Here is a 16,339-nt window from a genome sequence, read left to right as displayed (position 1 = left end):
AGCTTGCACCTTTTGAATATGATACGGGTGAAACTGATGTCCGCGGAGAATTCGCCAGACCAAAACGTGATTAACATGTAATTGTCGTCCAACTTGTCTGGTACTTGTCGAGGGGTCCTCATCGAACATGGCAAGGACGTCTTCCTCGATTTCCTCCATGTCTTCTGGAATGTCTCGCTCTCGAACGTTGTTGGGTTGTACTTGTCCGATGTCCCTCAAGCGCCTGTCAACAGCCTCGAACGTACGACGATTTGGTATGCGTCGTTGCGGAAATTGTTCCTGGTATCGCCGCTGTGCTTCCACTGAATTGCCCTGCGCCAGTCCATACATGAGATGCATGTCTGCATATTCTGCATTGGTATACGCCATACTGTACTACCACACGTTCGTTCGAAGTGATACTGTGACGTTATCAACAACATCGCGTTACTTTATAGCAAACCACCGTTTAGTTTTTACGTTTGCGTCATGACTGTCAGCATTGTTTTTTATTCACAAACGTAAACAATAAACGGTGGTTTGCTAAAAAGTCTTTGGGGTCATCTCAAAGATTTTTTTGACATCGTGTACAAGAATGAAGTCCGTGAATAAAAAACAATGCTGACAGTCATGACGCAAACGTAAAAACTAAACGGTGGTTTGCTATAAAGTAACGCGATGTTGTTGATAACGTCACAGTATCACTTCGAACGAACGTGTGGTAGTACAGTATGGCGTATACCAATGCAGAATATGCAGACATGCATCTCATGTATGGACTGGCGCAGGGCAATTCAGTGGAAGCACAGCGGCGATACCAGGAACAATTTCCGCAACGACGCATACCAAATCGTCGTACGTTCGAGGCTGTTGACAGGCGCTTGAGGGACATCGGACAAGTACAACCCAACAACGTTCGAGAGCGAGACATTCCAGAAGACATGGAGGAAATCGAGGAAGACGTCCTTGCCATGTTCGATGAGGACCCCTCGACAAGAATCAGACAAGTTGGACGACAATTACATGTTAATCACGTTTTGGTCTGGCGAATTCTCCGCGGACATCAGTTTCACCCGTATCATATTCAAAAGGTGCAAGCTCTTAACCCGGCAGATTATCCAAGACGCATCGACTTTTGCGAGTGGTTTTTGGCCAGAGTAGAGGACAATCAATTTCCACGGGTCCTTTTAGTAACCGACGAGGCACATTTTTCCCGGGATGGAATTCTGAACTATCACAACCACCACGAATGGCGCCAATTAAACCCACACGCAACTAGTGTTAGAAGTCACCAACAGCAATTTTCTTTAAACGTATGGTGCGGCATTGTCGGTAATCATTTACTAGGTTCGCATTTTCTTCCACCCAGACTAAATGGTGAAGCATATCTCACGTTCTTAAGAGACACTTTACCTGAACTACTCGAGGACATACCGTTAGCATTACTTCGTGACATGTGGTTTATGCACGACGGGGCACCCCCACATTTCAGCCGTGCAGTTAGAGAACATCTTAATGCTACGTTTAATTTGAGGTGGATTGGGCGTGGAGGACCAGTTGCGTGGCCAGCCAGATCTCCGGATTTAAATCCGTGCGATTTCTATCTTTGGGGTCATCTCAAAGACATCGTGTACAAGAATGAAGTCCGTGATGAGGAAGACTTGCGAAGACGAATTATTGAAGGTTGTCAAACAATCAGGAACATGCCAGGAATCTTCCAACATGTCCAAGAATCTTTCGAAAGACGGGTTCATGTTTGTCTTAACGCCGTTGGTGGACATTTTGAACAATACCTGTAACGTCCATGTTAACTTGTTAAGAATAAAAGTAATACCAACCGAAAAGTACCATGATACTTTGAATTTACTTTACTAGAGTAGGCATACTTCTACTCATTTAATACACTTCTGCCAGGTGAAAGTTCAATAACGATGTTAGAGGGAAACTATTGAAATTGTCTCATTATTTCTAAACAAGTTGATAAGGCTGAATTTGTTTTAGTCTACATATTCGAATATTTTCTTGTTTTAGGGGCCAATGTTTGGGGGGCCATATCTTCGTTGCAAATTCTTGTACACCCCATGTTCTGTGACACTTTCCACTCAGTTTGACCCAAAGAACACGCCCCTTGATTTATGGCAGACTTATCAGAAACACCCTGTATGGAGTCTCTTTCAAAATAAATAAATTTTTCGATATGCTTTCAATTGTTCCTTCGCATATGAACATTAAATTAAAATTGCTTTGACAATAATTTTTATAACAGAATTATTGCAGCCCGCAGTACTCTGTGGAGATCCGCTGTGCGTTTGTGATGGGTAGCCCTAGCCAAGGATATGGACCCCCATCGATTGATGCCTTGGCAAAAATCCCAACAAAACTGGCTAAAAACATAGCGCCGCACCCTTCACACGCTTACGCACCTCTAGAAGATTTTATTACTCTTCGTTTTTTTTAACATTGTGTATGAAGGGATTTCCACCAATTTCCACACTAACCATGTGGCTTGTTTACAGTTCCCGTACAAAAATTTTAAGCTGTAATTCATCTGCATACGCGCTTTTTTATAGCTACCACGCTGTAATAGGTATAAATTAAGGCTACATTTTCTGCAGCTCGAAAAACGCGAAAATTTCACAGAAATTCCAGAACTGCAAATTGTCTGCCGTTTCTACTTTTTCTGTTTATATGCAGCGCGATTCTGCAAACGCGATGCAAAAGTAGAAATAACAGCTGCTAGTTTAAAACTGTAATTTGACCACAGTTATAGACATGTTACAGTTCTGCAAAAGTGATGGAAAAGTAGAAATCCAGCTGCCAATTTAAAACTGCAATTTGACTATATTTATTGACATGTTACAGGTCTGCAAAAGTGATGAAAAAGTAGAAATACCAGCTGCTAGTTTAAAACTGCAACTTGACCACATTTATAGACATGTTACAGGTTTCTACTTTTCTATCACTTTTGCAGACCTGTAACATGTCTATTAAAACCGTCAAATTACGGTTCTAAATTAGCAGCTGGATTTCTACTTTTCCATCACTTTTGCAGACCTGTATCATATCTATAACAAGAGTTCCAAGGAAACCCTTACAATTTTGTCGCGCTTTCTAATGTATTTTAGCAATGTATAATGAACTCCATATTGATATAATAGCAAAGGATAATTATTACAAAAACTATATTTAGGCACTGTATAATTAATGCCTTACTTATATACAGTAACATTGCTAATTAATATTGAAATCGTATAAAGAATATCTCCTCAACCAGGGATAGATAGACTTTTTTAAGACGGAATTCCCAACGGTTAATATTTACTTCAGTCCGACTCATAGACGAGTACATAGCCCCTTCCTTCAACACGTAACCAAAAAATTAAATTTTCTTATTGGCTCACTAAAACTACGTATTGGTGACGTTGCTGACAAGGAGGGCCAATAATACGTAATTCCTGTTTACATCTGTCGCTATGACTACGACCCCTCTTGCGTTGTACCAGAGCCCACTCGATCCGCGCTCCCGGACGCTGCGCTGCTCGCGCTATATAGCGCGAGCAGCTTACGTCGTGATGCGCGTGATCGAGTGGGCTATGGTTGTACAGAAAAGCATCTTTACAGGGGTTCAAAATGAAGCTGTCTAAAAGCAAGGGCACGGAAATTATTCGGGAATTGTTTTTAATAGCAATTAAGAGGTAGGGAATTTATTGCCGGTGTTTTGGATTTGGAGTACATCTGTAAAGGGTGAAAAGTGTTCGCTAATTCTTTCTAAAGCCAATCATGTCTACTATCCTCATAATTTTGTAAGCGAATTTGATGAAGTTAACCAAGGCTTAGTGAATGGCCAGGAGTTTTGTGAGCTTAGTGTTTTGTTAAAACCTGTTCGTGTTGTAATATCTATGAAGGCTTTTAAAGCATCACTACAACTTCATCAAAGAGAAATAAATCGTATTTCAAAATGTGTTTTGATTTCAAGCCCTATGTCTTGTGTTACTTCCATTTTTAAACAATGTTCTTTCAAAAATTACAATCGGAGCCCAATCCATTCCAACTTGGCAGACGACGTTTATTTGACCCGGATATACATACAACGCCATAATGAAAATAAGACCCGCCTCTTCTTTCATACCCCCCCGTCACGGGTAAGGGGGTCGTGGACTAGGACGCGCACCCGAATAACCCTGTTACCCATTCCGTCTTAAAAAAGTCTATCTATCCCTGCCTCAACAAAAGCCGAGATACAACAAACCCCAAAAAATCCTTATTTCTCAGCCTGTTACGACTACAATGACAGGGAGCCGAACATAAAGAGGTCACACAAAAGACACGTGTCCTTGGAATGACCCATATTAGTTTAAAACACGTTTCCGCACAATTTAAATGAGATCATAGTGTTTAGCAGACGGCATAATGGATTTTAAACTTTTTAGGACGGTCTGAGACAAGGACTAGGCAATATCCCCGTCGGCGTTACAGCGTCACTTTCGGCGAAAATGAGCCAAATAACGATGAAACCGAATTAAAAATAACGATGAAACCGAATTAAAAAATTAAACACCGTTAGCGGAATGCAGTGAGCAACAAAAAATGTCGAGTCCGCACGTTTAATTACCGAAATTCAAAGAATAACAGCGAAAACATGAGAGTGGAGGTATTTTAAGTAAGGTCTCAAACACAGTTATAGAAAAGCCCCGTCATGAGTCCCGAGGAACAAACAATAAGAGCTTTTCCAAGACCTATGGCAAAACGCTGCCAGTAGGTAAAACCAAAAGACGGCGATAACACGAAAAATAGTTTAAATCACTGAAAATTAAGTTTGATTACCGTTAACGGAAGGCTTTAGAAGTCGTTATGTGCAAAAATCAAACGAAGCCAACTCGATCACGCGCTCAGCAAAAAAAAAAAAATCCTTATTTCTCAGCCTGTTACGGCTACAATGCGACTCTGGAGCAATGAGATAGATCTCTATGAGAGAGATAGAGTTACAATTCAAATACTCGCGTATGCTTATTTTATTTAACACGTTTAAAAACTATCTTGACAGCTTGTTACACAGATTATAGCAGCAGACGTTAATAAAAAAGTTCTTAGGGTGGCGCCACCCGTATTTGATAAAGATTCATGCTCGATAAAAGGTGTATTGCGAAACGTCGATCTCGAGATCTCACGTTGTGACTCTAGGTTTCATATATATATATTCTATCTCATTGCTCTGGAGTAGTTTAAGGAGAGCGAAGCCGAGACGACGACGAAGGCGGAGCTGAGACGACGACGAAGGCGGAGCTGACGACGAAAAAATGCGACGACGAAGGCGGAGCTAATTTTCCGTTTTATGTCTCATAAATGGATGTCCGTAATATTTTGTCCCATCATAGATGGCGACAAAATAAAAACGGTCAAATTACAGTTTTAAACTAACAGCTGGTATTTCTACTTTTGCTTAGCGTTTGCAGAATTGCGCTGCATATTTCTGCCAGGCTAGACAGTTAACAGTTAACAAACAGAAAATGAAGAAACGGCAGTCAATTTGCAGTTCTAGAATTGCTGTGAAATTTTCCCGTTTTTTGAGCTGCAGAAATGTAGCCTTAATGTATACCTATTACAGCGTGGTAGCGATAAAAAAAGCGCGTATGCAGATGAATTACAGCTTAAAATTTTTGTACGGGAAGTCAACTTCGAGCGCACCCTAAATTTTTATCTGCTTCTGTTAGGCATTAATATTACTGCTTTTATTTTTCTAAAATTTGAATAAAGAATTGGTTAGGCCTAAAAAGGCATCTTAAAAAAGCTTTACTCATTCATCTTAATAAAATCTTTTGATCTAATACTGTCACGTCTCGATCCTAAAAATATTTTAACCACCATAAAAGATAGAAAATTGAAACATTTTTTGGTCATAAATGGGCCAGTATTGTATATACAGTTATCATAAGTTTATCAGATATGTTTCAATAAGTATGACACTGCCTATACTTCGTAATGCTAGAGACTTACTGAGAGCTAGTTCGAGAATGACGCGAGAATTGAATACACTCGGTTTTGCAGTCCAACTTCCTATTTAGCCTTATTAAGCCTTTGACAATGGCTCAACAGGCGTCGCTTTACGAGAATATGACGTTTCACCTACACCACTTCATGAAGTAACCAGTGACAAACTTATGGAACACATCTTACGAACTTATGCAGTTATGTTTAAGGTGTATCCAATACTAACAACATAAGGATTCCAAGCTTTCAAAGGTGTTGTCAGTCAAGTTCTATAGATTCAAAACCTAATAAAATAAGAGTTACTTCTATTTGAGGTAAAAAGTCGTAGAAAAACAATTTTTCATCCAAAAAAAGTAAATAGAATTAATTTCAATTTATTTTAGTGATTTTATTCCAGTTTTTGAGACCAGACCTAGCTTTCTGTGGGGGTGTGCATGTGTGTGTTTGTGGCCCCGGGTACACGAAAAACAAGCGTGGATAGAAACCGATTAAGACAAGATCTACTATCACCATGGCGCTCGAAATGTGAAGGAAATTGCGAACCAAAGTACTTTAGCGCTATCATATAAGTTTACAGCAGTTTTCCTGGTTGCGGATAGACGTAAAACAAGCCTGTCGGGACCCTTCCCTTCAGTTGTAATCGGTTTTTAGCTATAAGTTTGAAAGAATTTTTCGATTACGTTCTGTGAGTGTGTATGTTGTGGATGTTAGATAGACGAAAAGACCTTCTTTTCTAGATGTGGTGAGAACTTAATGTACATGTACCTAAACAGTTGGACCATCTCAGATATTACTTTAGCAAGTCAGAAAAGCGTGTATTCAGATGAATTACAGCTTAATATTTTTGTAAGAGATGAGTACAAGTTGGGAATCCAAAATAAACCTCTCCAAGTCGAGACGCAATTTAGAGGCTATTTTTAAATATTTAAATAAATATAAATGATATTTATTAATTTAATCGTCATTAATTTACCTTAATTCTAGTTAAATCGTTTTAAGAAACTTTATTCCTAAAATCATTTTAAACATAGCTATTGTTGACGTTTGAACTCAAGCGTAAGCCTCTTTAATTTTTTTTGGAAATTTAGGGTATATAAGGCTACTGATTCACAATAATTGATAGGAAAACCCGCAATGACTCTGCAAAGCATATGAAACGCGCCTGCAATGATCCTGCAAAGAATCTGAAATGCACCTGCAATTATCCTACAAAGTATCTGAAACGCACCTGCAATGACCCTACAAAGAATCTGAAATCCACCTGCAATGATCCTGCGATGTATCTGAAATGCACCTGCAATGATCCTGCGAAGTATCTGAAACGCGTCTGCAATTATTCCACAAAGTATCTATATCGCGCCTGCAATGACCCTGCAAAGTATCTGAAACGCACCTGCAATTATCCTACAGAGTATCTGAAATGCTCCTGCGAAGTATCTGAAACGCGGCTGCAATGATCCTACAAAGTATCTGAAACGCACCTGCAATTATCCTACAAAGTATATGAAAAGAGCCTTCAATTAATCTAAAAAGTATCTGAAACGCGCCTGCAATTATCCTACAAAGTATCCGAAATACGCCTGCAATGATCCTAAAAAGTATCTGAAACGCGCCTGCAATGATCCAAAAAAGTATATGAAAAGCGCCTGCAATATTCCTACAAAATATATGAAAAGCGCCTGCAATTATCCTACAAAGTATATGAAAAGCGCCTGCAATTATCCTACGAAGTATCTGAAATGCTCCTGCAATTATCCTAAAAATTTCTGAAAAGTACCTGCAATTATCCTACAAAGTATCTGAAACGCGCCTGTAATTATCCTACGAAGTATCTGAAGTGCGGCTGCAATGAACCTAAAAAGTATCTGAAAAGCACCTGCCATTATCCTTAAAAAGTATCTGAAACGCGCCTGCAATTTTCCTACAAAGTATCTGAAACGCACCTGCAATTATCCTACAAAGTATATGAAAAGAGCCTTCAATTAATCTAAAAAGTATCTGAAACGCGGCTGCAATTATCCTACAAATTATCCGAAATACGCCTGCAATGATCCTAAAAAGTATCTGAAACGCGCCTGCAATGATCCAAAAAAGTATATGAAAAGCGCCTGCAATATTCCTACAAAATATATGAAAAGCGCCTGCAATTATCCTACAAAGTATATGAAAAGCGCCTGCAATTATCCTACGAAGTATCTGAAATGCTCCTGCAATTATCCTAAAAATTTCTGAAAAGTACCTGCAATTATCCTACAAAGTATCTGAAACGCGCCTGTAATTATCCTACGAAGTATCTGAAGTGCGTCTGCAATGAACCTAAAAATTATCTGAAAAGCACCTGCCATTATCCTTAAAAAGTATCTGAAACGCGCCTGCAATTTTCCTACAAAGTATATGAAACGCTCCTGAAATTATCCTGAAAAGTGTCTGAAATGCGCCTGCAATTATCCTACAAAGTATCTGAAACGCGCCTGTAATTATCCTACAAAGTATATGAAAAGCAACTGCAATTATCCTACAAAGTATATGAAAAGAGCCTGCAATTATCCTAAAAAGTATCTGAAACGCGCCTGCAATTATCCTAAAAAGCATCTGAAAAGCACCTGCAATTATCGTACAAATTAAAGTATCTGAAACGCGCCTGTAATGGTCCGTAAAAGTATCTGAAACGCGCCAGTAATGATCCTGAAAAGTATCTGAAACGCGCCTGCTATTTTCCTACAAAGTATATGAAAAGCGCCTGCATTTTTCCTGCAAAGTATCTGACATGCGCCTGCAACTATCCTAAAAATTATCTGACATGCGCCTGCAACTATCCTAAAAATTATCTGAAACACGGCTGCAATGATCCTGCAAAGTATTTGAAACGCGGCTGCAATTATCCTACAAAGTATCTGAAACGCGGCTGCAATGACCCTGCAAAGTATCTGAAATGCGCCTGCAATTATCCTGAAAAGTATCTGACAAGCACCTGCAATTATCCTACAAAGTATCTGTAACGCGCCTGTAATTATCCTACAAAGTATATGAAAAGCGCCTGCAATTATCCTACAAAGTATATGAAAAGAGCCTGTAATTATTCTAAAAAGTATCTGAAACGCGCCTACAATTATCCTAAAAATTATCTGAAAAGCACCTGCCATTATCCTAAAAAGTATCTGAAAAGCACCTGTAATTATCGTATCTGAAACGCGCCTGTAATGGTCCTTAAAAGTATCTGAAACGCGCCTGTAATGGTCCTTAAACGTATCTGAAACGCGCCTGTAATGGTCCTTAAAAGTATCTGAAACGCGCCTGCAATTTTCCTACGAAGTATATGAAAAGCGCCTGCATTTATCCTGCAAAGTATCTGACATGCGCCTGAAACTATCCTAAAAATTATCTGACATGCGCCTGCAACTATCCTAAAAATTATCTGAAACGCGGCTGCAATGATCCTGCAAATCATCTGAAACGCGGCTGCAATCAGCCTACAAAGTATCTGAAACGCGCCTGCAATGATCCAAAAAATAGTATCTAAAACGCGCCTGCAATTTTCCTACAAAGTATATGAAACGCGCCGGCAATGATCCTGAAAAGTATATGAAACGCGCCTGTAATGGTCCTGAAAATTATATGAAACGCTCCTGCAATTTTCCTACAAAGTATCTGAAACGCGCCTGTAATGATCCTGAAAAGTATCTGAAACGCGTCTGTGATGATCCTGAAAAGTATCTGAAACGCGCCTGTGATGATCCTGATAAGTATCTGAAACGCGTCTGCAATTATCGTAAAAAGTATCCGAAACACGCCTGCAATTATCCTACAAACTTAGCAATTTCTGACTGTAATATGCATACAATATATTTGGAAGGTACAGTACTTGTAATGAGCCTACAAACATCCTGATTTCTTACGGGAGTTACTATTTCCCCTCTGTTTTGTAGCTGTAAGGTAACTATTTTATGACTCTAGAGTTGCTAAATTTTGTATACTGTTGTACTGAGTTTTCCAACGGAAGATATTTTTTCTGCAAAACGTCTAAAATGTTCTGCATTGCTCTCTGGAATCACCTTAATTTTGTCTGAAATTGAACATTTTTCAGGTTTATTCCAGTATTTTTCCAGAATATTCCAGTTTATTTGCAATATATTGCAGATTCTAAAAAATCTAATTAACAGCAAAAATGCAGCCGTAAATTTTTGTACGGGTTGGGTCTCTTTACAATGATTAGAGGGGTGGTGGCTAGCCCCTATGCCACCTACCTAGCTAACCTACTAAGCCCTATACTAACTAATGCCGTTATTCTCTGCAAGTTTTTGATGGAAAGGAGAAACTGCGGAGGAAAACTCCTTTAAAGGAGGGTGAAGTGGAAAATCAAGTGATATTTTATCGATTCTTCTACCAATTTTAAGACCAGTCTGCGAAGTGAAACATTGAGGAAATACTTCCGAAAGATTTTAAAATTCAAATTAGGTTCAGATTTTAAGGATAATTTTAAAGAAGGTCCTCCGACCAATCGCGTAACACCTTGCCTTTATGTTAACAAAATTCTCGTGGCACGCTCCGTGTCTCGCACCACGATTGTCACGTCGCGAGCAAATTTTATCAAATCTCGTGATAAATTTCATTCGACACGGAACGTGCCACGAGAAAATTGTTAATAAAAAGGCAGGGCGTTACGCGATTGGTCGGAGGTCCTTCTTTAAAATCTGAGCTTAATTTGAATTTTAAAATCATTCGGAAGTATTTCCTGAATGTTTCACTATGCGGACTGGTCTTGAAATTAGTAGAACAATTGATAAAAAATCACTTGATTTTCTACTTCACCCTCCCTTTAACAAGCGGGGAGAGAACTTGCAAACTCTACGCGGAAGGATTTTTTCCCAGGTTTTCACCCGGTGCCACAGTCCGGGAGCGCACCCGGGATCCTCTTGCTGCGAGGCGAAAGGGCTAACCGCTACGCCACCCCGTAAGACTTCGTGGTTACAGCGCGTGGAACGCCTACACGAGCGTTATGGTGCCGGTGTGTCAAGGCGCGACGTTGACTCCCTGCGGGATTGGTACAGGGTTATAGATCGGGTGGTGGTCGAATCTTCGCAGGAACGGTGGCGAATGGAGCTTAGTCGGCACCCGAGCCTGACTCGTTACGCTTTGAAGGAGCGGCCGGCTCTTGAGCAATTTTATTCGAACTCCATCTCGAGTAGTTATCTCTTTTTGCCCAGATCTGGTGCTCTTCCGACTGGCGCCCGCTTATCGCGTGTTTTTGGGAACGCAGACCCTGGTTGTGCACTTTGTGGGGCAGCGCGAGAGGACGTGGAACACATCCTTATGGTGTGTCCGGTACTTACTCCCACGAGGGCTTTGTACCAGAATTTTGGGAATCCAACCCTTGAGGATAGGCTGGCTCTTGGGAGTGATTTTGCGCATGGCGTCATTGAGATCACCAAATTGGTTTTAAGTCGATGGGCGTCCTTACGCCTCCAGAGCTCTTCGTGATCCGTTCTGCCTCTCACCAGCATTTGGGTTATTTGGGTTTTTGGGTTCTTTTTTGTTTGTTTCATATTTTGCGGCTGTATAAATTTGTATGTTTATGTATATACCATTAATTTTATTATTGTGACGTGATTCTTTGTCCTTAGCCAATTTGGTTTCGATATTGATATTGATATTGATATTGATCTTGTTATTGTCGGTATGTTTGCTTTTTACAAATCTTATATGTATTTTTTTGGACCTGTGAACCCCTTGCGGGTTCCTCCCTGATTCAAAAGGGATTATTTGGGTCAATAAAACATTCATTCATTCACCCCAACCTGTCTTTACTTTTATTCGATGCTGAGTACGGCTCTTGTTTCGCCTTACACAAATCGGTATTACCATAGCTATATATTATTTTGCTAATGGTTTCGAATCACATAAGAGGCCAAGAACAGCGCAATTGCATGAACCTTAACCCTAACGATAATCATGGAGTAGAAGCCAATTTTGTCGATCGGTGATTGTGTGGAGAAATGGAAGACCAGTAGATAGTGGTGTTGCTGTTAGAAGCCAAGTAAAACAGGTTGGTGATATTCTTGGCTTTTAAGATACATTAATGGGTGGAAGAATCGGCATATAGCTTGCCAAAGATGGGTTAATGGCTTTGGTTCTATTAAATAACCTATAACTATGCATTTCAATGTGTAATTAACACCTTTTATGTTTATCATAAGCGAACCCGAAAATTCAAACACAAAGACGACTACTATAATACTACTCCCCCGCCTACTACAGACCAATTGAATCTAATAGCCTCATCGTAATACGAATTAGCAAAAAACATAGTATTTTGTTAAAACCAAACCTCGGAACTATACCGACATCTAGCGAAGATTTCACAATTACATATGAATACAATTTTACATACGGTTTTCCATGATTTAGATGAAGTTCCAAATATTGGTACTGGTTTTTCACCAGGGATATTCCGCTCTGCCCAAAAATTGAAGTTTCTAGTTAAATACCTATACAAGGAGAAAAGGATAATTTAATCACCAAACATAAGAATATAATTAAAATTATTATTCATACCAATAAAACATTAGGAGTAGACTAAGAATTAACACAAAGTAGGCCGTAGCTTGATTGAACATAAAATCTTCCATTTCAAAGTTGAGGAACGTGTACATGTTTCACTGTCAGACTATTAGCCGAACAAAAACAATGGTATAACAGAAACCGCTACATATGTTTTTATCTTTTTATTGATAATGAAGTTCAGCACGCCCTCGGACTTTGAGTCTCATCACGATGCAACTAGTAACGAGCAGATAAAGAAGATGATGTTGGTGTGGTTTTTAAACAATATTTTTATCTTAGAAAACATTTGGCCAAAAACTGCATGGTTTTTTTTTTAACTGGAATTTTAGCAACCACTGAATCTTATTGGAAGTTCAGTTTTCGAGGAGAGTGAAGTACAAGATTGGTGGGGCTGTCAAATCTAAGATTCCAATTTATGGATAATGGATAGAAAATGCCAAGCACTTCTAATCTAGTTTATTTATCTTTAATTGATAATCTAATTTAATTTTCTTTAATTTATAATCTAGTTTAATTATCTTTAATTGGTAATCTAATTTAATTTTCTTTAATTTATAATCTACTTTAATTATCTTTAATTTGTAATCCAGTTTAATTATTTTTAATTGGTTATCTAGTTTAATTATCTTTAATTGAAAATGCAGTTTAATTTTGTTAAATTGGTAATCTAGTTTAATTATCTTTAAAAGGTAATGTAGTTTAATTGTCTTTAAAAGGTAATGTAGTTTAATTGTCTTTAATTGGTAAAAAGTTTAATTAGCTTTAATATGAACTTCGTAACTAAATTAGTTGAATGTTAAAAAGTTAAAATGACGTTTAAGCAAGCTAATTGCCCTACCAATTTCTTTAGCTTAAGTCATTATATCCAGGGTAAAACGACGAAAGTGCTAGCAGTTGTGGGCAAATTCAGGAACCTCGCTTTTACATTTTTCTCAATATACAAATTGACTCCCGTGACATTATGTTTTGGCCTTAAATGAATGAAAAGCCTACGAAGTTTCATCGGCTGCGCAATTTGTTGTACAAATAAGGGTAGAGTTATACTTTTATGCAAATCAATTTTCGTATCGGGTGTGTTTAGCTCAAATCGCATCACTGATGCCGAAATAATTGCTATCTCCCAAACTTAAATCAGTTCACTGCAAGCGAAGCTGTCTACTAGAACCAAGGCTATTTGATGCGAACAAACATATTAGATCAAATCATTTAACAGAAACTTTCTTTTTAACTCGTCAAAGTGAAGCTTTTGGCTTTAGACCTAATGAAATGTTCAAAACCAAAGAGGGAAAAACCGTTTGTAGGGGTCAACCGTATTTATTTCCCCATTCAATTCTTTTTACAAAAGTATATTTGTTTTTTCGAATTATTAGAACCTGTGTAAAAAATATGAATACGACTGATTCTCTTTACGTATCAAACGATTACCAACATATCGTAAGATAATTAATAAAAACTGTCTTTGCAGACAAAGTCTGGAAAAAGTAAGAGATAAGTTTATAAATAAATTGCCTGAAGTAAATGATATTAAAATTTTAACTTTTGAAGACATGATTATAAAACATTTAATATTTGACAAAAATCTTATCGTAATTTTTTTCACCAAAATTTAATTTGCCGAAAATATTTTACAACATTATTTAAACAAGTATTTTAGTTTTAGAAAAAATGGCATTTCCAAGAATATTGTAAGGGATTATGGATACTAGCTTTATACCACTGGTTCTTTCTATTATTAACAACTGCATTTAAGAAGTTCAAATACTCGGATATCTGAAAAATTGAACTTGATGAATTTAATTTTTGATATTTTAATATTGAAAATATTGCGAAGTGGAAAATAACATAGACTGTTTGACTGTGATTTAGTTATTAAAGTCGAAAAGATCGGTACTTTGATCGTGATCTTCTGAGAGCTATACAACACGTTCATGTTTGGTACTTCGAAAACTTAAAATTAACGAGTACGTTTTGTTAGGTCTCAATAATAAATTTATTTTATCAGCTATCAACGATTTTTAGTACATTTTATTCTCCTTGTAGAGCCAAATAATAGAAAGTAAAATGCACACGCGTAATGTTTTAAAAACGATGCAGATATTTCATAATGAAATATTTTTACTAAAGGTATTTTGGTGTAAAAAACAAAAATAAGAATTTTTTTTCAGATATTAAATGTTTTATAATCATGTCTTCAAAAGTCAAAATTTAAATATCTGTACTTCAGGCAATTAATTAACTTATCTCTTACTTTTTCTAGTCTTTGTCTGCAAAGACAGTTTTTATTAATATCTGGGACTTCAGTCTTAATATTAATTAAAGTTGTTTAGAAACTAGCGTTTTAAACCTTAGGAGAGAAAAGCAGGCGCTCCTTTTAAGTCTAAGGGTTTTGCGTGTCCATTATTTAATGATTCAATCCTGACTGGTTGACATGACAATCAACGCCCAGTCCAACTCAAATAGCCTTCGTTTTCACAGTGAAAACTTACCCTTGATGACTAACCTAGTTCAATTACCCTTGATGACTAACCTAGTTCAATTACCCTTGATGACTAACCTAGTTCAATTACCCTTGATGACTAACCTAGTTCAATTACCCTTGATGAGTAACCTAGTTCAATTACCTTTGATGACTAACCTAGTTCAATTACCCTTGATCGCTAACCTAGTTCAATTAACCTTGATCGCTAACCTAGTTCAATCACCCTTGATCGCTAACCTAGTTCAATCACCCTTGATCGCTAACCTAGTTCAATCACCCTTGATCGCTAACCTAGTTCAATTACCCTTGATCGCTAACCTAGTTCAATTAACCCTTGTTCGCTAACCTAGTTCAATTACCCTTGATCGCTAACCTAGTTCAATTACCCTTGATCGCTAACCTACTTCAACTACCCTTGATCGCTAACCTAGTTCAATTACCCTTGATCGCTAACCTAGTTCAATTACCCTTGATCGCTAACCTAGTTCAGTTACCCTTGATCGCTAACCTAGTTCAACTACCATTGCTGGCTCACCTTGTTTAATTACCTTTGATCGCTAATCTAGTATTATTGTCCTCAAAGGCGCTATAATCGCGGTGAAACGACTACCTAACCCATACCACTAAAAAGTCTTATGTTTCACAGTTTCAGGGTAAACAACGCAATTTAGAGTATGTAATTAACTTAAATTAATTGATTTTAATGAAACTTCAAAAGGCACCAGTTTAATGTTCATCCTTTCATATAAAATAGTTTTCACACCTATCGAACAAATAGTCTTGAAAAAATGATCGAGAAACTTTGGCCATCACAGCAAACATTTCCCATGTTATTCCTTTGGGAAAATTTCCCTTTTTTTTGCCAAAATGACTGAATCATTTTATTGAAATGAAAACCACCCTTAGCAACTTTATTTTTTATAAAGTCAACTAATTAATGGATCTCTTTGAAATTTTAACCACATATTAAGTCCCTGGATTGTAGATCCGTGGATGTTTTTCAAAACAGTAAACATAATACGAAAAAAGTTACATCCCAACAAAAAAATCTCCTTATACATTAAGAGCAGTATGAAGTCTTATCTAAGAGAGCTACCGCTCTCATAGAATAAATAAATATATAAAGTAGGGGGAGCTAATTGAAAATTATAACAAATCGTCACGAGTGACGTTTCTAGTCTGGAGAAATGACGCTCTCGCTCAGAATCGTAAGGTCATGGATAAAGAATGCGCCTGAGGAAATTTGTTTGATAGCTTGAAAACAAATTTCCTCACGCGCAGTCTTTATTCATGGCTTAACAATAAATCAAGAATCTCACGTCACGTTAAAAA

At 37.7% G+C, this 16,339-nt stretch overlaps 1 protein-coding gene across 4 annotated transcripts in view; it reads right to left on the bottom strand.

The window, feature by feature from the left end:
* Positions 1-12,703, bottom strand: part of LOC149591774 (cytochrome P450 3A9-like) — a 55,316-nt gene extending 42,613 nt beyond the window's left edge. The window contains exons 1-2 of one of the 4 annotated variants that reach the window (XM_089861730.1): positions 12,520-12,703; positions 12,356-12,452 (exon numbers count right to left, since the gene is read on the bottom strand). In XM_089861730.1, coding sequence (XP_089717856.1) covers positions 12,356-12,452; positions 12,520-12,617 — 195 coding nt within the window. In that variant the 5' untranslated portion in view covers positions 12,618-12,703. Of the gene's footprint in view, positions 1-5,973; positions 6,337-6,379; positions 7,350-12,355; positions 12,453-12,519 lie in introns of those variants that run through there. The other 3 variants (XM_089861732.1, XM_089861733.1, XM_089861731.1) reach the window with 3 other exon arrangements.
* Between the last annotated feature and the right edge of the window lie 3,636 nt (positions 12,704-16,339).

This window comes from Phalangium opilio, unplaced genomic scaffold (genome assembly GCF_054372755.1).
Source record: "Phalangium opilio isolate 3A_F unplaced genomic scaffold, DU_Popi_V2 ptg000500l_1, whole genome shotgun sequence".
Classification (NCBI taxonomy): domain Eukaryota; kingdom Metazoa; phylum Arthropoda; class Arachnida; order Opiliones; family Phalangiidae; genus Phalangium; species Phalangium opilio.
The sequence above is the reverse complement of the archived record's forward strand: the minus strand, read 5'-3'. Positions and strand labels throughout refer to the sequence as shown.